The 27,773-nt window shown below is 43.4% G+C and overlaps 1 protein-coding gene across 2 annotated transcripts in view; it reads right to left on the bottom strand.

The window, feature by feature from the left end:
• The window catches only part of CDK15 (cyclin dependent kinase 15), a 75,051-nt gene that overhangs the window by 26,162 nt on the left and 21,116 nt on the right, over positions 1-27,773 (bottom strand). The window contains exons 8-11 of one of the 2 annotated variants that reach the window (XM_020814477.3): positions 24,535-24,655; positions 21,245-21,338; positions 18,488-18,551; positions 17,557-17,745 (exon numbers count right to left, since the gene is read on the bottom strand). In XM_020814477.3, coding sequence (XP_020670136.3) covers positions 17,690-17,745; positions 18,488-18,551; positions 21,245-21,338; positions 24,535-24,655 — 335 coding nt within the window. In that variant the 3' untranslated portion in view covers positions 17,557-17,689. Of the gene's footprint in view, positions 1-17,556; positions 17,746-18,487; positions 18,552-21,244; positions 21,339-24,534; positions 24,656-27,773 lie in introns of those variants that run through there. The other variant, XM_020814475.3, reaches the window with a different exon arrangement.

Here is a 27,773-nt window from a genome sequence, read left to right on the forward strand (position 1 = left end):
CAACTGGACCAGTCGTATCCCACACGCTGGACACCAATCAATGTGACAACCCCAGACCTACTGGGATATGCCACAGTTTCACTAAGCTGCCACCAACCATTCCCTGTAAGGAGTCACACAGACCAGGAATGGATTTTTAACAAATAAAGGAATAAGGTTTATTTAAACAACACACAGGGAAAATAAAATGATCAAGTGAATAAGATACAGTAACGTGGCTTAGTCTCAATCATACATACACCAGTTTGGTTCACACAGAACACTCTTAAATAAAGCACAGACCCTGAACCTATCAGTTCTGGCTAACCATACAGACACCTGAACCTATCAGGTTGGTACTGACTGACACACAGTAGTACCCTGTCTGACACACAGACTCCCACACCAGCTTCTTCTCTCAGCTCTCCTCCAGCTTCTAAACTTCTCCACACACGCTCCACATATATATACAGTACAGCCCCTCCTCCTGATGTCCCGCCTTCCACTCCCCATAGGATGGAACTTTCCCTCCAAACCCATGACAGACAGGTAACATCAGTGCTGTATGTAACAATCAGGAGTGCCTTTTATCACCTTCAGTCAATTGCTCAGCTGTGCCCCTACCTGCATAAGAAATGCTTAGTAACAGTGGTTCACACACTGGTAATCTGAAAAATAAACTTAATGCTATGGAAGGCTGCCCTTAAAAACAATAAGGAATCTTCAACAGGTTCAAAATCCAGCAGCCAGACTGATTCCTGGGACTAGTAAATTCAATCATATATCCCAGGTCTTGGCTTGCCTGCATTGGCTCCATGTCAGTTTCAGTGCTCAATACAAGGTGCTGGTTATTGCCTACAAAACCCTTAATGGTTTAGGGCTTGTTGAAATGTCTCTATCAGAAAACAGCTACCTTTTCCACCTGCTGTTCTTAATCCAGGTTGCTAGAAGTCGCCACGCTGAGGGAGGCCAAAAGGCAACAAGGAATCAGGCCTTTCCGGTGATGGCTTCAAATCTGTTGAATAAACTCTCAACTGAGGTATGCCAGGCTCCTATCTTCCTGGCATTCAGGAAATTGGTGAAGACAGAACTATACAAAGCTATCTTCAGTAACTTATTCCGGGATGCTGGTAATAATTTTTTAAAATTATTTTTTGTGCTTTTTTGTTTTAATTTTAGATCTAGATCGCTGAACTGCCATATTAATGTATCACTACTGAAGTTGTGTGAGGTTCTGAGCTTTAGTGTGTCCACTACCGTAGTGCCACAATCAATGTGGCACTACGCTATTTTAAAAAACTTTATCCTCTGTTCTATCCCAATTTCTTCCTTCCCTTCTCCTAGGGTCAATTGTACTTTGTTATCTGCAGTGTTGCCAGCGAGGCAGCTTACGAAGATGGGGTCAGCTTCAAAACCAAGGTAACCTTTAAGCCTAGGGTTAATCTGCACCATGATGTCCATCTAATTCAATTACCTGTAAGGCAACTTTCACACAGAACAGCATGCTGGCGGGCGCAACGCACATTAATTGGCCTTAAAGTACAATAAAGAGGGTTTTGTGATACAATACAAACAGGACTTCAGAGGAATCAATAAGACAAAATCATTGCTGGGTTGTCTTACTATTTCTGAACCACCCTGAACATATTTCGTTTCTTTTGGGAGACCACCAGGAATTTACAGGGCTCTACAGGCAGGGCAAGAGTAAAAATCTAGCCTGAAACCCAGGATAGTCACTGGCGGTCAGAGCTGACAATATGGGGCCACATGAACCAGTGGGGCGACTCTGTATGAAGCATCTTCCTAAGTTCTTATGATGATAGGGCTGGTCCCAGTGTCTTATCTCGCCACTCCAGGTTCTCACTGAAATCAAATTTTATGCCTAAACTCTTAATAACAACATAATTCCAGGCGCCACAGCAAAATATTTCACTAAAATGTTGGTGCCAATAAAAATGTTGACTTAGAGCACATAGGGGTGTGTGCACAAGTTGTATGAGAAAGAGAAAGGGAAAGTGAACTACTGCTTTGATTGCAATGACTGCAAGATTCCCTTGGAGCTCTCTAATGTAATGAAGCTGTCCTTTCATATCTGTCAAAATGCGAGACACTGTGCCTACTGATGAGAGATAAGTGACTTTAAAATTTTTTTTCCCAGACTGAGTGGATGAACTGAATTAAATCTGTGAATTTAAAACCCCTATATATGAAAAACACCTTTGGCATTTGTAAAAAAAAAAATCACTGGAATGAGGTGGTATGCAGATAGTGTTCTTTCTCTTTCTGTGGCATATACAGAGAATGGCATAGGTCTTAAGTACATCATGTTTGTGCCTGTAAACTTGCAGCATACGATTGGGACAAACGTAACAGCCCAAATCACGTTCCTGTACGTGGTGGAAGCTAATGTCATCAGTCCACAGTGCTAAAATTTATTTTAAATTAATTAAACACTTCCTATTCCCCCCCCCCCCCCGGTTTTAAGTTCCAAGGCTACCTAGGGCTCTCTTTTGCCCTGGGGAAGCCTATTTGGCGGGGGGAGCCTTTAATCACAAAAAAATTGCAGCTGGATTGCCGCCACCAGAATCAGGACCATTGGCAGTGTTGTTTTTAAAGCCTCCTTCCTCCTGAGGCTTCCAAAGGCTTTTCAAGGGCAAAAGGAAGACCTAGAAAGACCCAGAACTGAAAATGGAAGCATTTAGAAGCAGTCCTTTTTTAGGAGCACATGTTCAAGAAATATGCTTTACATAAATTTCAGTACTGAAAATTTGAAATACTGTACTGTGGGGTGCCTTAAAAGGTTTGATTTGGTTTTTAACAAGTTAATTAAATAATGTCTTCTTGTAGAAATGCATACAGCTGATCACATTAGCTCCAAGGTCCTAATCATTCATCAGCAACTGAAGCTTGTAACTAGAGATGGGCATGAATCAGCAGTTTGTCGGTTCGTGCTAGTTCCCTGCAGGGCCGGGAAGCCGGGGCACTGCTTCTGAGTGAGTCTGAGAAGGTGGGGCCAAGATGTACTGAACACCTGTTCGTTCAAAGGATGAACCAGCACAAACTGATGAACTGGTGGTTTGTGCCCATCTCTACCTGTAACTCAACATAGTCAAGCTCCTTATATACACTGAAGACAGTGGGGTATAAACGTATTCTCTTCAGGACTGTAGATAGGTAAAGGTAAAGGTTCCCCTTGACAATTTTTGTCCAGTCGTGTTCGACTCTAGGGGGCGGTGCTCATCCCCGTTTCCAAGCCATAGAGCCAGCGTTTTTGTCCGAAGACAATCTTCTGTGGTCACATGGCCAGTGCGACTTAGACACGGAATGCTGTTACCTTCCCACCGAGGTGGTCCCTATTTATCTACTTGCATTTGCATGCTTTCGAACCGCTAGGTTGGCGGGAGCTGGGACAAGCGACGGGCGCTCACTCCGTCACGTGGATTCGATCTTATGACTGCTTGGTCTTCTGACCCTGCAGCACAGGCTTCTGTGGTTTAGCCCGCAGCGCTACCACGTCCCTAGATATATTTGTCTAAAAGCGATCACAAAAACATCGTCGTGAAGCAGTTTCGTCATTTAACGAGGCAATGGTTAAGTGAGGCACCACTGTATGGTGAGCATGCCAAATCATAGTATCGATCTAGTCTTTTAAAGATCATGTTATTATGGGACTCAGCATCCATACAAATTGTTCTGTTATAGTTATATTGCACCTGTCCATCAATGTATTTAAGGAAGCATAAAGTTATCCAATTTGTCAAGCAACTGCAGAGGTGAAGAAAGTGTGTTAGTTTGAGTTACGCGGTCAACACATATTTAGATAATTGTTTCTACACTAGATGTGAAATTCTGTCTTGGATGCACCAAACAAACTTTGGTTATGTGAACAGCTCTAGTTACATTCCATTTCAAAGCAAAAGGGCTAGAATCAAATATATGTGGGAGGACATTGATGAAGGTTTCTATTTTTGGGTTTTTTCCACACTGGAAATATGCATTACCAAAAATAGTCTAGTGGTAATTTAGAAGACTGACATATGTATGATTGTACAAAATCAGCTCAGTTGCAATAAAGATTACACCATAATACATGAACTAGATTTTTGAGTGCTGCAAAACCCTTCACTGTATCTTTCCTCAAGATCTCAGGATTCATTCTTACTCTAAGAATAAAATCATGTGAGGAGGCGGTTAGGTTAGATTACAGCAGCTAATCCAGCATCCCAACACAATAAACGAATTTTAGTCCCTTAATTTATTAGAACTGCAGCCTGAATTTATCACATCCAAACTTCGAACTATCATGGTGGATTATTTTGAATGGACACATCCTGCATTTCTCATTGGAGAATAACACACTCTGTAAATACATCTTCTTCCCAGCAGTGGTGGAGAGCAAACTCCCTAGTTGAGCCACACACATAATATGGTTGCTCTTAGATCTAAAAGCTCATCTGCCAAGAAAGATTTCCTTCATTTTAGAATTCTGTTTCCTTTTGCCCCATAGAGATTCCTTTTAAAATGAAGCATCAACATTAGGAGGGGAAAAAAGCTTTGAAAATAGTAAGATTCAAATTCAAGAGCTCACATTTGCTACTAAAAGGCGTTTGGCTGTGGAGAAGACTCTGCTGGCTGTTTTCTGCTTCCATCTGCTGGTAGAAAGTGAACAAATTACAGAGCCGTTTTTTTAAAAAAAGGGGGTTTGGTGCTCAGAGAAGTGTGGGAAGTTGGTGGCAATATCTTCCAAATTTCTTTCTCAAAGCTATATAGGGCTGAGCAGAAAGTTGTCAGGAGGAGACCCCCTTGGTTTGAATTTGGTTGTAGGGTGACATGGGAGGCAAAACTAGGGTTCTTGTTTTGCTGGCCTTGCCTTTTCACTGCCCCTAGTTTTGTTGCAGGTTGCCACCTGATGGCCACTAGTTCCTCTTCCCAAATGTCCCTGTAAAAGATTTTGCCGAAAGTGGGGGGAAATCACACACCCACAAAATACTGTAGGACTTTAGATATTAACAATTTTATTTCCGTGTGAGTTTTTCTGGATCAAAGTCCACTGCCTCAGTCTTGGGGGGGGGGGGGAAGCAAGAATCGTTTTATCAAGCCTATAGTAATCCCTAAAAAATTCTTTTGAAAGACCCACTTTTCATTGTGATGAAAATATTTTCATAAAGTGAGCCTCGTATTTTAGGCCAGTTCCACCAACCATGTTAGACATGCCAGTATTGGATTCATGAATCAACTAGCTCAAAGAGGATGGTATTTCAGGAAATAGTTTACATTTGGTTGTCAGCACAGTGAACTGACAAGTGGTAATTAAGTTTACCCAGAAAGAGATCCCACTAATTTCAGTGGAATGTGTTTCCAAACAAATGTACTAAAGAATGCATCTTTAGAATAATCTCCCAAATACAGAGCCTTGTGTGAGCATAATGGAACTTTATGGTTCCATTATGGTTTCCCAGTTCACTACAATGGGAACAGGTAACCATATATCAGGCTGTAACATCTATTGAAATGTCTTTATAAGTAGGGGAGCCTCTGCAGCCACACTGAATCACTGTTTGGAGTTGCTAGTTTCAATATAAGCAGGATATAATCAATCCAAAATCTTTGGATCTAGCTATCTATTTTTGCTAGAGCAACAATTTGTTCTATGTTCTGTTATTCCTAATCTTTCCTATCTTGATCCCTAGTATGTGGATTCTACCTTGGTCTAATTCTAACACGTCTAGAAGAAGATCAAGCCACTGGTCTTTGTGAGCATGAGTGAGATTGAGAAGAGATTCAAGTGCTCTGCTTTTCAGTGTAGTGAAACAAACACAGAGGTACATAAATGCAAGGATTTAGGATAACCCAACATGAGAGCTTTGGGGAAACTGCATAGTTGAGGGGGTGGTAAGGAATGAAGGAGATTACAGTCCTGCAACTTTTGAAGGACCACACATTCCTTATCCTTGCTGAAACCACAAGGCATAGAACATGTAATGAGAACTTAAGATTCAGCCAATAGATCTGGAAGTCATAATTAATTTGAGAAGGTTCACGTAATTGTTCCTCTGCTCTGATCTTGTTCTAGGAATCCAGTCACTTCATCTTTGACTGCAATTGGCCCTGTGTAAAACGAGCTAAAGATCTGCATAAAGTATCCCCAGGGAACAGTGGGAGTGAATTGGACAAATCAAATCTAAAACATCTATTTCAGTTACACTTGCTATTCACTCTCTAATTTTGCTAGGCTTTAGAGCAGGGGTGTCAAACTCAAATTCATCGGGGGCCGCATCAGCAGTTTGGTCCCCATCAAAGGGCCAGTTGTATCTGTAGGTCTTAACGACCTTCGCTTTGTGACCCGACAATCAGCTGTTCCGCGGCTTCAAAATCAACCATTTCAGGGCTTCCGGCAGCGTTTTCGCGCGCTCCCCTTGCTTACCAAGGGCGCGAAAACGCTGCACCCCGGGCCCTTTCGGCTGTTCCGGCGGCCATTTTGGACCCGCCGGGCAGCTGATGGCAGCCATTTTGGCGCCCTCGTTGTGCGAGGGGAGGGCGCGAAAATGGCTGCCGGCCCCTGGGAAACATCGCACAACGGTGAGTATTCTATGGCATTGGAACACATTAAACGCTGTTTAATGCGTTCCAATGCCTTTTTGTGTTCCGTAGTGTGATGTTTCCCACAGTGAAGGTTAATCCGGAACGGATTAACCTCGCTGTGCGGGGCACCACTGTACTCCATGCAGGCACGGAGTAAATTCATTGGAAAAAAAAAAGGGGGAGGCTGCAAGGCTGGCGGCGGCTCTGCGGGCCATCAGACGAGGTCTGGCGGGCCGGATTTGGCCCGCGGGCCTTGTGTTTGACACCCCTGCTTTAGAGCATGGGCAGGCAACCTGCAGCCCTCCACATGCTGATGGACTACAGCTATCATCTGCCCTGACCATTGGCCATACTGGCTAATGAGGATGTGAACTGGAGTCTAGTAGACATCTTGACAATAATGCAGAAATAGGTATGGCTTAACTATTCCCTTTAAGAAAAAAAAAGGATTGTGCAATTGTGGGACCCAAGTGATTAAATTTCCAGTTGGAATTCGTGACATATATCATGTGATCTATGTGACAGGAGTAGCCAAGCTTGGAAAAGCCAGCAAGGCACGTTGGCTGGGAGATTGCTGATTTTTTTTCAACCTCCAGGCCAGTGGTCCTCAACTTTTTTTTGAGTCGTGGACCAGTTGAGGGGATGGGGTCCATTCATGAGGAGGGTGGGGCTCCCTGTGCTCACAGGTGGGTGGGGCGTGCTCATGGAGGGGAGGGGCACACTTGCGAAGGGCCAGGGTGTGCAGGGGTGGAGCGTGTATGCAGAGGGGCAGAGGTGCTTGCATGCATGCACGAAGGGGTGGGGTGTGCTCGCGGAGGGGCAGAGCGTGCTCGCGGGTGGGTGGGTCACCCATCGTGCAGGTGGGGTGGGGGGAGTGTGTGCAAAGGCTGAGATCTGTCTCCACGGCCCAGTCCTGCCATGGCCACGGACCAGCACCAGACTGCAGGCCGGGGATTGGGACCCCTGCTCTAGGCAATAGAGAAGTGTGTCTCCTTATTTATTACATGACAGCTGTTATCTGCCTGCTCCCTTTAAAGTAGCGATATCAGCCAAAGCCAAAGAGACTTCTTGAAGAAGAGACTTCTTGAAGAACAGCTTCTAGTGCTACCAATCAAAAAGTATAGGAAACTATTTGCATCTCGTGAAAAGCTTTTGGGTGTCAAGAAGAAACATGGGAAAAAGTGGAGAAATGTCAGAGGCAACCATAACTCGCATTTGGGATGGCATCTAATGCGGCACAGGCAGACCTATTCTCTGTTACATACAGCACTGATGTTACCTGTCTGTCATGGGTTTGGAGGGAAAGTTCCATCCTATGGGGAGTGGAAGGCGGGACATCAGGAGGAGGGGCTGTACTGTATATATATGTGATGCGTGTGTGGAGAAGTTCAGCAGACGCTGGGATGTGAAGAAGCAGCAGCTGGGAAGAAGAAGCTGGTGTGGGAGTCTGTGTGTCAGACAGGGTACTACTGTGTGTCAGAGTACCAACCTGATAGGTTCAGGTGTCTGTATGGTTAGCCAGAACTGATAGGTTCAGGGTCTGTGCTTCAAGTTAAGGGTTCTGTGTGAACCAAACTGTGTGCATGTATGAATGAGACTAAGCCACGTTACTATTTCTTATTCACCTGATTATTTTATTTTGCCTGTGTGTTGTTTTAAATAAACCTTATTCTTTTATTTGTTGAAAATCCATCCCTGGTCTGTGTGACTTCTTATAGGGAATGGTTGGTGGCAGCTTAGTTAACGTGTGGCAGATCCCAGTAGGTCTGGGTTTGTCACATTGATTGGTGTCCAGCGTGTGGGATACGACTGGTCCAGTTGTCCAGCGGTCCAGCAAAGCCTTGGCAAGTGTGCCCAGAGCAAGGGGGTAGACAATCTGAGAGCGCGTAGGTAATCTTCTAGGTGTGCCTCACGGGGGGGTGCACTAGTAGAAGAACGTGTAACCTCAGATTGGGGACTAGATTAGGGAGCTCTGAGGCAGCCTGTTTTGGCGGGAAAAAGCTGAGGAAAAACTGTGAAATAGCAGTGAGCTAGCTTGTCTGCTGAGAGGCCCAGCAGAGGGGGGTAGACTCTAACTCGCAACTGTTGCAAGTAGTGCTGAAGGACAGCAGCAATCTATAGGGAAAGCTGGTTCTGAGGCAAAAAGAAAAAAAAAGTGGTCGCTTTATTTTGAGGCTTGACTTTTGAAAGCAGCCTGTTCTGGGGGGGAGTATGCCCTTGACTCGAAGCCAAATGGCAGAAATGGGTGAAGTGAAAGACCCCCAGGTTGACCAAGGTTCTGAGGATGAATTTGGCTCAGTGCAAGGTGACAGCACGGGAGAACAGAACCCAGAACTCAGAAAATTGCTCATAGCCCAACAGCATGAACTGAGGATGAGGCAATTGGAAAAAGAAGAAAAATTAGAGAGAGAGAGAATGGAGAGGGAGGAAAGATTGGAGAGAGAGAGAATGGCGTTTGAATTAAGAAAATTGGAACTGATGAACCAGAACAATAATAACAATAGGGATTCTGAGGGAGGCCAATTGTCTAAGGCTGACCTGAAGAAATTCCCTGTGTACCACAAGGGAGATTGTCCTGAGGTGTTCTTTTCCTTAGTGGAAAGAGCGTTTGTGGACTTCTCAGTGAGGGAAACTGAGAAGATGACCATCATGCGATCTTTAATCAGTGGTAGCCTGGCTGAGGTTTATTCAGAGATGCCACAGGAACTGATGAGAGATTTTGCAGAGTTTAAAAAACTGGTGTTTGCAAGACATGGGATAAATGCGGAACAGCTGAGGCAAAGATTCAGGTCCCTCACAAAGAAACCAGAGCAGACTTTCACCCAAGTGGGGGCTCAATTGGTGAGGCTGCTAGAGAAATGGCTATCTCAGGAGGGGACAGAGACCTTTCAGCAGCTCAAAGACTTGATAGCGCTGGAACAGTTCTATTCAGTCCTGCATGGGGAACTGAAATTCCAGGTGAGGGAAAGGAAACCAAAATCTGTGGCAGAAGCAGCCGAAATCGCAGATTTTATTTCCCAAATAAGAAAGGCCTTGGGTGAGGGGAAAGCGATGGGAAAACCTAAAGAAACCTACAGCAAGTACTCTCAGGGACCAGGGAAAAGCCAGCAAGGGGGAGGGGCCCATGGTGAAGGGAAGCCCTCAGACATGAAACCAAGACCTCAGATTTTGGAGGGAAAACCAAAACAAGATGAGAGAGAATCAAAATACACCAGAAAATGTTATTTCTGTCAGGGAAAGGGCCATCTAATCTCAGAGTGTGAGAAATTAAAGCAGCTAAAAGGAATGGTGCCTCAGGATTCGAGTGGGACCAAGCCAAAAGCTGTGTTCTGTGTCCAGAAAGAGCAAGGCTCATTGTCACTGAGGGAGCCTGTTGCCATGGCTACTCAATCTGGAACAGCTACATCTGCTGATCAGGCTGAGGAAAATGGTCCTCTTGTAGAGGTCAGGCGCTGCCTGCTGGTGAGAACAGATTCTCAGTTGTTTGAGACAGCAGGGGTGGACGTAGGAATACTTAACCGTCAGTATCGGGGGCTACGGGACACTTGTTCCCAGGTGACCCTGTGCCATCCAGATATTATTCCTAGGGAGTATGTAATCCCAAATGAGAGCATGAAGGTGGCAGGGATTGAGGGGCAGGTGATCTCTCTGCCAGTCGCGGAGGTACCTGTCAACTTTCAAGGCTGGAGGGGAGTTTGGCGGCTAGCGATTTCATCGACTCTGCCAGCAGCCGTGCTCGTGGGAAATGACCTGGCTGAACATGTGAAACGGGTGCTAGTGATTACACGTTCACAAGCCACCACGGGGACAGTTCAGGGGGGTAATGATGAGCCAGAGACGGAAGCAGAGGGGAGTTCCGAAGCTGTGGTGGAAACCTTAACCACAGACAGCAGATTTGGACAAGAGCAAAAGGCAGACGCCACTCTCCAAAAGTGTTTTGAACAGGTGACTGACGCCCAGCTAACACCTGAAACCCCAGTGAGATTTCTGGAGAAAAAGGGGATTTTATATAGAGAGACCCTGAGGAATATCTCAAAAGGGGGAGATGGGATCAGAAGTCAGCTGGTGGTACCTGAAAAGTATCGCCCCATGATCTTACAAAGGGGGCACTCTGACATGTTTGCTGCACACTTAGGGGTGAACAAAACACAGCAGAGAATCACACAGAATTTTTACTGGCCTGACATAGGGAAGCAGATCAGGGAGTTCTGTAAACAATGTGATGTGTGTCAAAGGCAGGGGAATAGCCGCGACAGGACCAAAGCAAAGTTGTGCCCTTTGCCTGTGATTGACACTCCGTTCAAATGCATAGGGGTGGATATAGTGGGACCTTTGCCCAAGGCCACAAAGAGGGGGAACAGGTTCATTCTCACCATTGTGGACCATGCCACGAGGTACCCTGAAGCCATACCCTTGACTAACATTGAAACTAACACAGTGGCAGATGCCTTGGTGGGGTATATGTCCAGGATGGGATTTGCCTCAGAAATAATCACAGATTTGGGCGCATCGTTCACATCAAAGCTCATGAAACGCTTATGGCAAATCTGTGGAATTAAGCACAAGGAAACTACTGCCTATCATCCTGAAAGTAATGGGTTAACTGAGAAGTTCAATGGGACTCTAATGCGCATGATTAGGGCTTACTTGGCAGAGAATCCAAACAATTGGGACCAGAAGCTGCAATCCCTTTTGTTTGCTTATCGATCAGTGCCACAAGCCAGTACCGGGTTCAGTCCATTTGAACTTTTATTTGGGAGAAGGGTGAAAGGGCCCCTTGATTTGATCAAACAAAATTGGGAGCAGATCACCCAGGATGACCCACAAGACGTTGTGACATACATAGACACCTTGATGAATGACCTAAAGAGAAATCTAGAGCTGGCAGCAGAAAACCTGCAAGCTCAGAAGGTCAGACAGAAAACATGGTATGACCACAAAGCTAGAGAGAGGCACTTTGACCCAGGGGAGGAAGTGCTTTGGCTTAGGCCCTGCAGAGAGAACAAACTGCAGCTCAAATGGGCAGGACCATATAGGGTCATTTCCAAGATGTCAGACCTGAACTACCTTATAGAGCAGGAGGAGAACCAAGCAAGGAGGGTGGTTCATGTGAATGCCCTAAAACCCTACTACAGAGGGGAACAGAGGGTTTTATTTGCGATAAAAGCAGCTGAGAGTGAGGAAGCTGAACTACCTTTCTGGGAGGGTAGAGGGGAAGTAAAATACAACCCAGAGGAGGTAAAGATCAGTCCTGCACTCACCCAAGACCAGCAGCAAGAACTAAAAATGCTGCTTAGTAAATATCAACAGGTGTTTTCCAACAAGCCGGGGATAGTGAAGGGAGTGATGCATCGGATCCACACAGGGGATGCACCCCCGCAGGCAGTATCCCCATACCGAGTAACGGGACCCTATAGGGACAAGGTGCGGAAGGAGCTGGACGAGATGCTTAGGGAGAACATAATCGTCCCCTCTTCTAGTCCTTGGTCCTCTCCGATAGTCCTTGTGGACAAGCCTGATGGGAGCATTAGGTTTTGTGTCGATTACAGGAAATTAAACCGTGTAACCACTCCTGATGCCTACCCAATGCCCAGGCCAGACAACCTGATTGAAACCATAGGGGGTTGTCGGTTCATCTCATCATTGGACCTGGTAAAGGGATATTGGCAATTAAGAATTGATCCCAGGGATCAAGAAAAGACTGCCTTTTGCAGCCCTTTTGGTCTCTATGAGTTTCGAGTCCTGAGCTTTGGTCTCAGAAATGCACCAGCCACATTCCAAAGGCTGATGGACCAGACCTTGGCAGGGCTCAGTGACTTTACTGTGGCCTACATTGACGACATAGGGATCTTCAGTAATACCTGGGAAGATCACCTGATACACCTGGAGTTAGTGCTGCAGAGGTTAAGTGCAGCAGGGCTAACAGTAAAGGCCAGCAAGTGTCAGCTGGGTAGCCCAGAAGTAAAGTGCTTGGGTCACATGGTAGGGGGAGGAGTGATAAAACCCCTAGAGGCCAAAATAGAAGCTGTTCGTGATTGGCCCAGACCCAACACCAAGAAAAAAGTCAAATCATTTCTTGGGTTGGTGGGCTACTACAGAAAGTTCATCCCGAGGTTTAGCGAGATTGCGGCTCCGCTGACCGATCTGACGAGGAAGAAGGCTGATGACCGCATCCCGTGGACCAGCGACTGTGAGGCGGCGTTCCAGAGGTTGAAGGAGGCGCTCGTCCAGTATCCAGTGCTGCGTGCTCCAGACTTCGACCGGGAGTTCATCATCTACACCGATGCGTCTAACAGCGGGGTAGGAGCAGTTCTTTGCCAGGAGGATGAGAATGGTGACCAGCATCCAGTGTCCTACCTGAGTAGGAAACTTCAAAAAGGTGAGAGACATTTGGCAACCGTGGAGAAGGAGTGTTTGGCCATAGTCTACGCGATCCAGAAGGCCAAGCCTTACATCTGGGGAAGACATTTTGTTCTGTGCACTGACCATTCACCACTGCAATGGTTAAAGACAATGAAAACCCACAATAGCAAACTTATGAGGTGGGCTTTAAACCTACAGGACTATGACTTTGAAGTGAAGGTGGTCAGAGGGTCAGTGAACTGTGTTGCTGACGCCTTGTCAAGAAGACCTGAAGAATGAAGACGGCGAAAGAAACATGGACTATGTATATAAATTGATGACAAAAAGTTAAATGTACCTGTTTTTTGAACTTGGTTTGTATGAATAAAGGTAAATTGATGTAATGTATATGGTAAATGTTTAAATGCCTAATTGATATGGTTAACTTAGAATGTAAGTATAAGTAAGTATGATATTGTATGTATAAATGGTTTTGTATGTTTTGGATTCAGGTTGTTTTTTGGGAAAAAGCACGTTAGCTTTCCCCCTACAAAACAACTTATAAAGAGGGGAGGTGTTACATACAGCACTGATGTTACCTGTCTGTCATGGGTTTGGAGGGAAAGTTCCATCCTATGGGGAGTGGAAGGCGGGACATCAGGAGGAGGGGCTGTACTGTATATATATGTGATGCGTGTGTGGAGAAGTTCAGCAGACGCTGGGATGTGAAGAAGCAGCAGCTGGGAAGAAGAAGCTGGTGTGGGAGTCTGTGTGTCAGACAGGGTACTACTGTGTGTCAGAGTACCAACCTGATAGGTTCAGGTGTCTGTATGGTTAGCCAGAACTGATAGGTTCAGGGTCTGTGCTTCAAGTTAAGGGTTCTGTGTGAACCAAACTGTGTGCATGTATGAATGAGACTAAGCCACGTTACTATTTCTTATTCACCTGATTATTTTATTTTGCCTGTGTGTTGTTTTAAATAAACCTTATTCTTTTATTTGTTGAAAATCCATCCCTGGTCTGTGTGACTTCTTATAGGGAATGGTTGGTGGCAGCTTAGTTAACGTGTGGCAGATCCCAGTAGGTCTGGGTTTGTCACATTCTCCTCGACCCTCTGCCTCTGTAAAACACATCTAGGGGGACAGCAAGAGGTGAGGAATCTGCTGATATTTGTTCCACTGGTATAATCGGAGGCAACCCATGGTTAGACTCTAGTTTGCTTCTAATTGAGTCTCATTTCAGTACTACTGCTTGTGCTAATATTATCATATAATTCCCCTGTGGCAGCAGCTTCACTGGCTACTGGTCTCCTTCAATTCAAAGTGCTGGTTAAAACCTATAAAGCACTATACAGTGTTGCCTCAACTTATGAATGTCCCAACTTGCAACCAATTCAAGTTACGACCAGCTCCAGCCGCAAAATTTTGTTTTCACTTGCCGGCACTTCGAGTTATAAACGGAAAAAAAATGTGGGGAAGGCAGGGAATTTGAACTGCTTTCATTTAACCATTGATCAGCAAAGAGGCTACTTCTCTGTAGCTCTTTCACCCCAGCGGTTAGAGAGTGTGGGTCCGGAGCGAGACTTCAGACTCCCTAGTACTGTAGTGTAGTGTAGTGTATGGGGGGGCATTTTTTTTAAATTGTTTACTTTTTGGATTTTTGCTTTTTGCTTTTTGACTTTCTGTTTTAAAACAGAGAGATTGCCTGTTCTAGGTGAGTACTGTATGTACAGGGTTTTTGCAGTGTGGGTTTGGGCTGGGGAGTTATGTTTCTATGCTCTGATGGGTCTTGCAGTGTGTATTTGTAACATTTTTAGTTTTTGTTCTATGGCTCCTAGGGTTTGTGTACTGTGACCTCTCTTTTGTTTTAAAAGGTGTTTGGTTTAAAAGGTGTTGGTTTAAAATGTGTGGGTTTAAAATGTGTTTTAGACTCCAAAGTCTCTACCCCCCGCCCGTCTTCTCTCTCTCTATCTTCTCTCTTTTTGTGCTTAAAAGCGCAAACTTTTGTCTGAGGGGTCTGTGTGCCCCAGTGATGACCTTCTTTCTTTCTTTCCTCTTTTCCCCATTGTTCCTTCCCTCCCTCCTTTCCTGGCCTTTTTTTAACCTAAGTCACCTTAGGTTTTAGAAAAAGTCTCCCCCTAGTGGTAATGGATGGATTAACCGCTTTTCCATTAGTTCCTATGGGAACGAATGCTTCAACTTGCGACTGGCACCTCGAGATATGACCAAAAATGGCCGGAACAGATTAACTGCATTTCAACGCATTCCTATGGGAAACGGTGCTTCGAGTTACGACCATTTCGAGTTATGACCATGTTCTGGAACGGATTAAGTTCGTAAGTCGAGGCACCACTGTATAGCTTGGGTATAGGTTATCTGACGTTTGTTCATTTGTATGCTGCTTTTCTCCCTGTAGGGGACCCAAGGTAGCTTACAACAGAGAAAACAACAAATTAAAAAATATTATATAAATATATTTTAAAAACAATTAAACGTATATTAAGATTAAAAATCAAATCTAAAAACATTACAGAAACATTTACACACCTGTAAGTTAAAAACCAGCCTTTTTGAGATAACTTACTGCTTAAAGGCCTGTCTTTTCCTGAAGGGCAAGAGGGAGGCAAGAGGAAGGTGGCCAGTCAGGCTTCTCAGGGCATTGCCTTCCAAAGCCTGGGAGCAGCCACTGAGAAGGCCTTGTCTCTCTTGTGTCCTCACCAAGCTATCTTGAGAAGGTGGTGGAACTGAGAGAAGGGCCTCCCCAGAAGATCTTCAGAACCAAGAAGGCATATATGGGGTGATATGATCCTTCACATGATACACTGTATCTCCCCATATAACCCTCCTTGGGTTTCATAATTATCCAGGGAGGTCCTCCTCTCAGTCCTCTTACTTTTGCAGATACACCGGTCAGGGACTCAAGAGAAGGGCCTTCTTGGTTGTTGCCCCAAGTCATGGAATGCCCTGCCCCATGAGGCTAGGCTGGCTCTTCTCTCCTCACTTTTCAGGAGTGAATGAGACACCTTCATTCCAACAGATTTTTAGTGTTTAATGTGTACATTTAACATAGCCAGCTGCCCTGAGCTTGCTGGCCATTTATCCTTTTAGATGTACTTTCAAAATGGTTTTACAATTCTTAAATAGTTTTATATGACGATTTCAAGATTTCCATGTTTATAAAATTTTTAAATGCTTCTTTTTTATTATTATTCTTGTTTTAACGATCTGTAAACTGCCTTGGGTCCCACTGCTGGGAGAAAGGTGGCATAGAAGTGCAATAAAGAAAATACTAGCATTTTCCCTAAAGGTCTAATTCCTGAGGTTTTGAGACAATTCTGTGTATTGCCAAAGAACTGTTTTCTTTTTCACAAAAATCCCGGCCTTTCAGTCTTAGAAACAATCACGACTTTTCTGAGAAACAGCACTTGTCGCTTCAGCACTTCAAAGGGCAAAGCCTATTCATTGTGTGTTACCCTACAGATGTTTACCATAGGCTAGGATATTTATGTAACCAACACTGTAAATGCTTGATGCCTTTCTTGCCTTCAGTGTCCTATTTCACTCTGGCCCCACTCCAGGCCTGGCCCTGCCAACAGGCCGGGTGAGGTAGTTGCCCCAGGGCTGCAGATTGGCTGATCCTTTGCTGCTAACATGGCAGGCTTTTTCCTTGTTTTTTTGAAGAGTTCTTTGAAAGATATTCACTTTTTCTGTCTCTCTTCATCTTTCTCTCTTCCTGGAACACATAATTCCACTGATTTTGTTTGTAAGGTAAAGATAAAGGTTCCCCTTGACAATTTTTGTCCAGTCGTGTTCGACTCTAGGGGGCGGTGCTCATCCCCGTTTCCAAGCCATAGAGCCAGCGTTTGTCCGAAGACAATCTTCTGTGGTCACATGGCCAGTGTGACTTAGACACGGAACGCTGTTACCTTCCCACCAAGGTGGTCCCTATTGATCTACTTGCATTTGCATGCTTTCGAACCACTAGGTTGGCGGGAGCTGGGACAAGCGACGGTCTTCTGACCCTGCAGCACAGGCTTTTGCGGTTTAGCCCACAGCGCCACCACGTCCCTTTTGATTTTGTTTGTAAGGGTGGCAAAAAGGAGTAGAGCCAGCTTTAACAGCAATCCTATTCCCTCTCCTGAACTCCCCTCAACAGGTTCAGGGAGGCACTGGACCCGCACCCCCAGAGTTAAAGGACACATTCTCATTTCATGCTGGCTTGATTAATGAATCCTGACTAATTGTGTGAAAGATTCCAGACCTTGACTGGGTGAGTTCAGCTTATTGTTTGGCCAACACTAGCAAGCATGTCAAAAGAAGAAATGTTTAGTTTTCCAGCACTGAAGCTAAACGAGGGCAGCTTGGAGCAACACCCACTGCTTTGAAGAGATGTTACTATGCTCTGCTAAATCCGTAGACCTCTAGCTGAAAGCCTCCCCAACCACCACCTTCTTGCCTCTCGTGGGTTTCAAACAGATCTTGCTCCTTCTCCAAGCACAAGCAAGATGTATCAGTTAATGCACAGGTAGACAGATTTTGCATTTCAGGGTTTCAATATTTCAGTTTTATATCCTTTTCCTCAAAAAGAATTCTGATGAGACCTAGAGGAGTTGTGTTATTCACCCCACCCCACCCCTGATCTAATACTTGGGTATACTGCTCTGAAAGCTACCCCCCCCCCAAAAAAAAAAAACATTAAACAAAAAGGGCAGGGTGGAGGGAGAGGAAAGGCAAGGCAAGACAAAAGAAAGACTGCTTTTCAAAGCGTACTTCTCAGTCTGCCCACATCAGAATAAGAGACAACTAGTTCTTTGAAGTTCAGGACACCGAATTCTCACCCAATCTGCAGGGGCATAAAAAGGAAAGTTGTTTTATAAATCATGTGTGTGGCTGGTGCTCTCTCTCTCTCTCTCTCTCTCTCACACACACACACACACACACACTCACACACACACAAATACACACTCACCTTGCTCACATCAAAAATCAGGAGCAGAGGGCTTTAGGGAACTTGCTACTCAACCCTAGAAAGATTGAGCCATGCTGTGATTGCCTGTTCCGTGCAGAAACAGAATGTACTGGCCCTGTGAAATTAGGATCTGAGCTTCGTGCTAAAGAAAAAAAAAAGTTCTACATAGCTGGCATATATAGTGATCTTGATGACCAGGCTTGTGATATGCCACTGGGATCTTGCCCATGTACTTTTGCAACCACCTTCTGCAACAGACCTTCCTCATCCTTGCTGGAAAAAATGTAATCTTGCCTGCTGCTCCTCTAGCATTGCGCGTCTATAGGGCACATGATGTGTATCTGCCACCAAACTCTGGGTGCGTGTGACTACATTTCCAAGCCAAATCACAGCAATCTGGCTTTGCATCAGCTTGATTCACAGTCTCTTTTACAACCCTATTCAGCTCAGGTGACCTTACAACTGTTTTAGGGATGGTAATCCTTTTCCTGAAATTGCCTTCAAGTGCTGTTAATTTTATGGTTCAACATCAAGGTTAATAATCTGAAAAACAGTTCTAGCCTACTAGCATTACATAGATAGACACTATTCGAAGTAGCAGCCATTGAGAACATACCTGGCTTATAACGTTGAAACTTGGAAAGTCCTGGCCAAGTTTCCTCCATTGGGGATCCCAGTACCTGCAAGAAGCAAAAAGTCCGATAAATAAGGATAATAATAACAACAGAACATATCAATTTCCCTTTTAACTACATGTGTGCAGCAGACTAGATTCTAGCTGTTGTAAAACTCTTGAAAAGGCACTCAACAGGATTTTTTTTTGTCAGGAATGTTGGTCCTTCAAAGGTCTGTGAGTGACTGCACCAACAGCAGCCATCTGAACACAACTGTGGTTGTCAAGATCACTATGCGATTGAATTTAGACCCAAGGTGCTCCCCTGGAAAGCAGGATCGCACGGATGAGTGACTCTCTCTCTCTCGCTCTCTCTCTCTCAACAGTAGCAAAAGCTCTGCTCAGAATGACAGGCACTCCGAAGCCCCTTACCATGGCTGTGTGAGAGGCCCCTGCTGTTGTGAGATGAAAGGGAATAGATAGTAAACGGCTCATCTGACAGGTGTTCAAAAACAATTCAGGGCACAATTCAAAGACAATGTTTCTGGGTCTCACGAACTCTCCTGCATCTTGATAAGGAGGTCGGAGTCCACCTGGGACTCTGCCCTCGAGCACTGAAATCCATGCCAATAAAAGACAAGACAGCCCAAAGCTGGCTGGATAAATGAATGATGCCAGAATAAGTTATTCTGTATAATGTTTGCCTCTGCCAAGCACTGTTGTCATAGAGCTCCTTTTAAAAAGTACACTCAGCAAACTCCAAAGGCAAGACGCTTCAGCTAGTACATTTGGAAATCCAATGTTCACAACAACAGTGGTACAGATATGATTCCCCTCCACTTCTGTCTCCGGGATTTTGTTTTTTTCCAGATTTAATAGAAATTCATAAGGCAAAGGAGAGGGATTTATACCAGTTTGAATTGATTCAGAATTCAAACTACAAGATGCCACTTATTACGTTCAAAAATCCAATGGGCTGAAGTGGATGGGTTTCTCATAATTGGGCAAGCTACATTTTCAAAATGTAATTCATTGTGTAACTTAACCTTCCTATGACCAAAGAGCCTATTACCATTAACACTGCAAAAAGATTTTAGGTAATCATTACTTCTACTTTATATTTGGGTATGTATTTTTTTTTAAAATCCATCTGAAAAAAGTAAGAAAAGGGTGAGTGTGGGGGTAAATGTGAATGGATAAATATTACTTGTTGGCTGAAATTCTGTTTCGTAACTTAAAAACAGCATAAGGCTGATGTCATCAGCAGGAGCAATCTGTTGGAAATCTCTTCATACTTCAGTCCAGAGGTACCCACAATGAAAGCCATGGGAGCCTCAGGACAGAAGAAGGAAATGCTAAATTAAAAAAAAAAATTGCCCGTACTGATAAGATCAGGAGCCATACACAAATGCAAGAAATGGAACTGGAATTTAGTCATTACATAGAAAAAACAGCAGTGTTATTATAATAAAAGGAATATAATTATGTCTTTATTACTTCCAAAGAAATAAATTATATTTTGTCTTCTTCACAGTGGGCTTTGTCCGAGATAATGTGCTAATGTGCCTATTTTCCATCTTGCATTGAGTTTATCTAAAAATTTCCATGACTTTAACAGCATAACAAATGTTGTATTTCCCCCCCCCCTTAAAAAAACACACATTTCATCTGCTAAAGACTGGGAGAACTGCATGCATAGCTGGGCATAACGAAGGCTTCAGATGGGGTTTTTTAAGCATATGTATTTGGCTGAGGAATGTTTGGGGGAGAGAGATTCTACAAATTGAAAAGGAGCCTCTTCTTACCTACTCACGTCTATATTGGGCAATTTTCTAATCTGGGGGATAGTTTTGCTATTGTTTTGACATGCTTTTGCTTTTTTAAGACTTCAAAAGCCTTCAGAAACCTTCATTTTGTGAAATAAAGAAAATAACGGAACCCTAAAATGTCCTTTCAGAATGAATAGACCACCGGAATGTCCATAAGAAAGATATTCAGACTGCTGAGGATTGCTGATATTGTAGGGCAGCATCTCACTAGGCAGGGAACGCTTGGCCCTCCATTGCTTTCGTATACAACTCACACACTAGCCTGACTCAGCACAGCCAATGGAAAGGAATGTGGGACAACGTTCAAAGCATCTGGGGGGGGGGCAAAGCTTCCCCACACTGACCGTGACACCCACACACAATATTTCTTTTATCAACCAGTTAATAATGGCAGGTGGTAAGATCTGATTTGGGATGTTTCTGGTGTTGGGTTTATTTGGTTGTTTTTAAAATCATTGTACAAAAATTTGAACAATTGAATTTTTATTTACTAATATTTCAATTGCAGTTGATTAAATTGGGCTGCAAGGTACTTTCAGCGATATATGTTAGAAAATCAACATACACATAATATTAAAATAAGAGTGTAGGAAGAGGGAACAGAAGCCCAGCAACTTTACTTTTGTGTGCCCCTTTCAGCTTGCCCTCAGTTCAACTGATCTCATTTCTTTGATAAGACAGATACTGTATCAAAGGAATGTGAATTATTCTTAGTATTTTCAGAAAACCACCAAATATGGTTCAGCTTATTGGGCACAACCCTAAACTTAACACATTGGGGCTATCATTCAAATGCTCTTCTCCAATGCATGAAACAGGGAGAGCAACAGACACAGAGAGAGAGAAAGAGAGAGAAAATATGTGTAGTTGATCCTTTTGCATGCTAACGATTTTTCCTTGCAGGTTCTCGGCAATGTGCCATTGTACTCACCGCCCAGATCTTCTCCAATTGTTCAAAGGTGTTACAAACTCCTGGAAACAGTGGCTGTCCCTGAAACATCTCAATGAAGATACAGCCAGCACCCCTGAGTGGGAAAAAAATGATATCCACTTCATTCCATCACATACACAACAGAGACTGTAAATACATAACCAACACAGACATGTTCAAGTGTTACTGCATCTGGTGTCATCAACAGTTAAAAGGAAGCACTCCTTTGTCGGTTTCTCCACAAGAGCCGTGACCCCTCTGAAGACAGATTCCTGTTCCACATGCAAGCAAGAGTCAAGATCTTCCAGGGTTTGTGCTCATGGCAGAGCTGACATACAAGCAGGAAACTCATTTCTTCAGATATGGCATGAAGGAAATGACCATGGTGATTGTGCTGCTGGATATAACACTAAACTAAGAGCTTGTGTCTTGTCCAAGTCAAGATGAAAGAGAACAGGATGCATTCATGACCGTGTTTTCTACTGAAAGGAAATTGTGTGTACAAATATGAAATAATACCTATCGGCATGTTCAGGGAGGGGTCCCAACTGATCTAAAACATACGCCCCCCCAAGAGACAATCTTATCATGCTTAAGGGAATCCAGATGATCACTTCTGTCCTGGATCACCTCCTCCAGAGGGGAAATAACTACATGGTTGGCCATGTTTCCACGTTACTGACTTTGGAGTCATTTTAGACCTTTTGGTTTTTTATGATGCAAGCCTGTTTGGCCATCACTGCCTGGTGACAGATTCTGAAGGAACGTGGGGTGGGGGAAACTACCACTTTTAAGGTTTACATATGGGGGCTGGATTCAGTACATTTTTTTAAAAAAATGGTGTGAGAAAGATCAGAGTGATTGACATTGGAAATTCTACTCAGTAGGGGAAATGGCAATTGACGGTAAGAAGAATTATAGTTGCAGGAACTTGATTTTATGAGGTGAGGGCTGGAGAAAGCTGAGGTGAATAGCTGAAGCCCACCTGAATATTAAGCTGTTCTACTGTGTGTTGGTAATTATGCTGTGCTGGTGAAGATCAGAAGAAGGGAACAGGTGGTTGTGTTGTATCTGGAGGCTGGGGAACATGACAGGAGCTTCCTCAAAGAATAGGAGGACTGTGAACAATCTAGGTATCCCCTGGGCAACAATAGAAGCCCTGTCGGCTGATTCCTCCACTCCAAAAGAACCATTGGATTACCTACACATGATGAAGAAGACCAGGAGGCTGTCCTTTAGCATAAGAAGCGTATCTTACTTTTTTATTGATAGACATTATTTTATTAATAACTTAATAAAAATGTAAAGAAAAAAAAGAAGCTTCGCTTACACCGGTTGCTTTTTCAAAACCATCTGAACTATTCAAGAAGCCAGAAATATTACAGGAGGAGCTTCCAAGAGATTGTATGTAGTAGCTGGACCTGTTTACGAGTGACTTGACCTGGGGCAGAGGATCAGGGAATTTGACTGAAGGTTAAAAAACAAAAATACTTAAATGTTTCTTGATCCTTAAGAAAGGGTCATTAAAACACTTGGGTACAAGCAGACAGCCATTGTCCGGCTGTTTGTCCCATAGTCCTCACTATTCACTGTTCATCCCAGTATCTTCTGTGACAATCAGAAAACGTTACTGCTACTTCTGAGTAGATCTGAATAATATTTGCATGAGTACTCAGTACATTTTGCTCAATCCTCCACCATGTTGCTTTTATTTTTGTTCTTCTTGTTTTGCTACCATTGCCGTGTTTTCTCCCCCTCCCCATTTTTTTTGGCTTGGAATTGTATTGTGTGACTCATTGTTGCCGTCCTTCCAGAACACTGCTGGGTGTGTCTTCAGAATATAGACTGAAAGTGTAGGAGTGAACACGTTTGCATCTTCCCTCCCACTGTTTTGCAGTGCCATGAAAATAACTTTCCTTCCCAGATCACTTTCAGATATGATAATCATTCTTAATGCTCCATCACTTGGCAGTTCAAACATGTTTTGTGCTATACTGATATACTGATAAACCATTTCAGCACTTTTTAGTTGTTAATTTTTCATAAAAAGACCTTGACTCAAGAGCCATATACAATGGAAGCATGAAATAAATATGGATTAAAAGAATTAGAAAAAAACATGTCTGCCAAACTGTAGTTTTAAGTGATGATTACTTCTTCCAGACTATACCAATATAGACCCAAACAATTCCAGACCCCTGTCTTTGTTTTTTTAAAAGGACTTTGAACAATATGCAGTGGAATCATGAAATATACATGCATTACAAAAAAAAACTGGTAAATTCATGTCTCAAAAAACTGTGGCTTTAACTGAAATGATTAGTCTTGTTCAGGTTTTGTGCTGTACTGGTATTTTCTTAAACCATTTCAACATGATACTGATTGTTAGTTTAAATTGAATCAACAACTATCTGCAACTGAAGTATGCAACAGATTTTCAAAAAAAATCTTTGGTAAATCTATGTCTTCAAAACTTGTAATTTAGAGTCAGGAATGCATGAGGGCATGCAACCAAAGCAGAGAGAACAAAATATAAAAAGAAGTGTAAAGGGTGGAGAAAAGGGTGGTGATACCGGTAGAGGAGGAGGAGGAGGAGTTAAGGATGGAGGGGGCTACAGGAGAAATGTTGCTAACATCACCCACTGTGATGTTACCAACCATCCTGGAATAAAAGAAACTTGGGCATGGGGATGATATGACCATTATGGTCTGTGACTGTGCAGCATAAGGAATGTGATGCAGCAGGGGACAACCAATCATTGTCTGGTCATTCCCTTAGTGTCTCCAAGCTTTCAATCCCAGAGTTTAAGTGCCAATATTCTCTTATGTACATTCTTTCAATAAAAATTGTATTGATCCCAGTGCTGGTGGCTACTTTATGCCGAAGCTTATCAAAATAAACTACTAGGACGTTCTGAGGTATTTCAAGGGAATAGGAATGGCACAAATTGTCAACCTGGGAAATCTCTTCATTCAATGTTGGGCACAATTTAAATTAAATATTGAAGTTACACAGTTGACAGTTTCAGGAAGGAGCAGATAATTCTGTTTCCGTCTTAAATCTCCAAGTCATTTAACACCTGAGGACTTTCAAAGAGTCAAGGAAAGTTGTTTCCTGTACCTTGATTCCAAAAACTGTTTTGGTGTAATCGAAGGATTTGACGATGCTCATAGACAACTAGGTTCTCTTCAGACCCTTCAACATTCTGCATATATTTCAAAGAGGAAGAAAAGTATAGTATAGTCTGATCCATTTCCTTCATCTCAATGGTTACAAAACTAGCTCTCACCAGATATCAATGTCTGAAGAATAATCAGTGGCTCCCAGTAGCACATCAGGAGGCCGATATTCAAGTGTCACCACCTCAGGAGAATATATTTGACTGGGGAGGGTCTTGGCACGAGCCAGGCCTGCCAAAACAGATGAGGCAGCAATTAGAAATTTTAAATCACACATGATATTACAAACTTCTACCTCTAACATTACCAATGGTGATAATTCTGCTTCTTAGGTTCTGCGTCTGACCATGGCAGATTTGAAGTCTCAGGTGGAAAAGGTCATATTGTTTGTTTATTTATGTATTTATTTAATTTTTATATGTGCATCTGACCGAGGCGACTCTGGGCAGTTTACAACATATAAATACAATCAAATATAATTTAACATAAGAAAATAATAGAAATAATAAAAAACAAATAAGCAATAAACTCAAAACACAGAAATATATCAAAATAAAACATTTAAAAAGATCCAAAACATTTAAGATGGCACACTAATACAGGTAACTATGCAAAGCTTCCGACAGACTGCCAGTTTTAAAAATCCTATACACTTGTCAACTTTTGAATATTAATTACCAACACTCCGAACAGCCAATGCCCCATGCAGCTCCAGGTCAAGCTTTCACTATCACACTGCTCCTACATCTCGAATCAAGTGTATACTGTAGTGACGATCCAAGTGAGCAACAAAACCTCCGCTCAACTCAATTGAAGTCAAAGATTTAAGGTTATTTTGTCCTAGTGACTTCATTGGTGGCAAACTGGCTCATATTCCAGTTCTCATGTTTAATTGGTTCATTACTGTATGTGCCACGCATTCCTGTTCAGCTTGAATGTTCTGGATGTCTTTAGGACATTTTAATAGACAAGAATTTTCTTTGAAAGGGCCTTGAAGTTTGCATAATTGCTGCTGCAGTATAAAGCGTCTGAAGGCCTGTGTACATGGGAAAGTTCATTCCCTCTGCATTAATGAGGGAGCTAAATTCATTATATACTACTTTCCCACAGGTGTAGCTACTATAGCATCAGAATTGTTTATCCTTGTTCAAAGAGAGAAAGCCAAAATAGCAGTGAAAATGCAATAAAATATAACAAAGCAAGTACTAATTGCAGTACTGTGTGTACTAGAAGGTGTCGCAAATAAGCTACTTTTATCCCAAGCTCATGGAATGCCACTGAAGGCTTGTCCCCATGTATTTTTAAAGGGCCATTGTTAAGCGTAGCACTGAGGATGTCAAGGGTTGGCACTTGCTGTGGCCCACAGCTTATCAGGGAATGCAGTGGCCAGTCCAGAAGCTCCTAGCCTAGGGGCTCCCCATCCTTGCCATGCATTCTTCCCCCAATCTGAACAAGCCAGCAGGTTCCATTCATCTCGTTCCTCCTCCTAGTCAAAAAGGCAAGCAAACAGGCAGGGGGAGCGGCAAGCAGGAAGAGGTGAACCGACTGCAGATGTCTTGTGCAAGACCCCCCAAACCTGAAATGGCCACTCTTAGTACTGAATGTAGTGCCAGTGTATATACATCACAAGTAGAGTATTTTCAGTATGATTAGTGCAGGAGGACAGAAGAGGGAGACTAGTTACCAGTCTTTTGTACTTTTCTTAACATAAGGGAGCAAATATATCAACTCTAGAGAGAAGTCTCTTATTGTCCTCTCCTATCAGCTGTTCACAACTTTCCACTCAACAAAAGGAGAAGTAAAACAGTGCATATTTTTCCATCTCTCATTGTTACCAATACATATTTAACTAATTTATTATTTTTTCTGACATGACACGGTGGTTATCGTAATCACTGCTAACGTTGGAAAGAAGTTTTCAAAGAAAGAAAGACTGCTTAGAGGTGGTCTGTTGAAAGGAATTGAGACACACCTCGTTGCATCAGTCAGATCAGGCAATCGTACATGGCAGAAAGCAGAGAAAAACAAGGTCAGCCAAATTGGAGTAAAATAAATCACCCTTTTCAGCTGAGATGATTCCCCATCGGGCTTCCGCATACAAAACTTTATGTTGTGTAGTCACCGGTTTTTTGTTTGATTTCATCTATGCCAAAATCTGGTGTAAACTGTTGAGTACAGGCGCTCCTCACTTAACGACCAAGTTCTGTTCTTATGACAAGGTCATGACGAGAATGGGTCGATAACCAAGGAGCAATAATAGTATGTAAAGGGGCATGGCGAAGACACAAGCATGGATTTACGAGGGTAGGTTGTTAAGTGACGACAGCAGGTAAATCACCAATGTAGTTGCTCCTCAGCCCCATTAATCTTGATTTGTTTAGTACAGCTTTCCAAATGAAGAGCAGGGTAACAAATATATATATAAGAAGTCTACGAACAAGAACTTGTAAAAGTTTCTAGGGAAATGGAAGAGGTATAACAGTTAAATCCTAAACAAACTTTGCATAAGAAAGCTTTGTTACGGTTACACATATTATTTGCTGTGTAGTGAGTTTACCTGATGTACGAAGGTGCCTTGAACTATTAGTCCACCCAATCCAGCACTCCCAGATCTTTTTCTGCCACTTCCTCATTATTTCTTTTTACCTAGTGATTATATGGGAAGTTTCATAAGTAAAACTGATGCCCTTCCAGGGAGCTACAGACCTCTTGCACCCAAGGAAGAGTTGTGGAACTTCTGTCCCTAGGGCTAAATCCATCCATCTTGGAGTCCCAGTTTGGCCATTCTTGGGACACGGGTGCTCCTCAGAGGTCCACATCTTTTCTGCATGCCATCATCACTTGGTTCCAGGATTTGCATGTCCCTTCCTCTTTTTTTTTGTTTTCCTTAGAAGATTGGCATGCCTTCCCTAAGGCTTAGCTACTATCTGTTCAGACATGCAGGTATTTTGGCCGGCATTCTTCTGACTTCGGCTCACCCATCTCTGAAGTGCACCCATTGAGGACATTTCTCAACATAAGACTCTAAGAAGAGCCCTCTGCTGGATCAGGCCAAGGGCCCATTTAGTCCAGCTTCCTGTAACTCACAGTGGACCCACCAGATGCCTCTGGGAGCACAGGAGACAACTAGATACCGTTCTCCTGATACCCCTGCCCTGCATCTGGCATTTGGAGGTAGCTTCCTTTTAAGCCTGTAGATTATATATCCTCATCATGGCTTGCAATGACTTTTCCTCCAGAAATCTATCCAATTCCCTTTAAAAGGCATCTAGGCCAGATGCCATCACCACACCCTGTGGCAAGGAGTTCCGCAGACTAACAACCCTCAGGTTGACACAGATTACCCTCC

The sequence above is a fragment of the Pogona vitticeps genome, chromosome 1 (genome assembly GCF_051106095.1).
Source record: "Pogona vitticeps strain Pit_001003342236 chromosome 1, PviZW2.1, whole genome shotgun sequence".
In the NCBI taxonomy this organism is placed as follows: domain Eukaryota; kingdom Metazoa; phylum Chordata; class Lepidosauria; order Squamata; family Agamidae; genus Pogona; species Pogona vitticeps.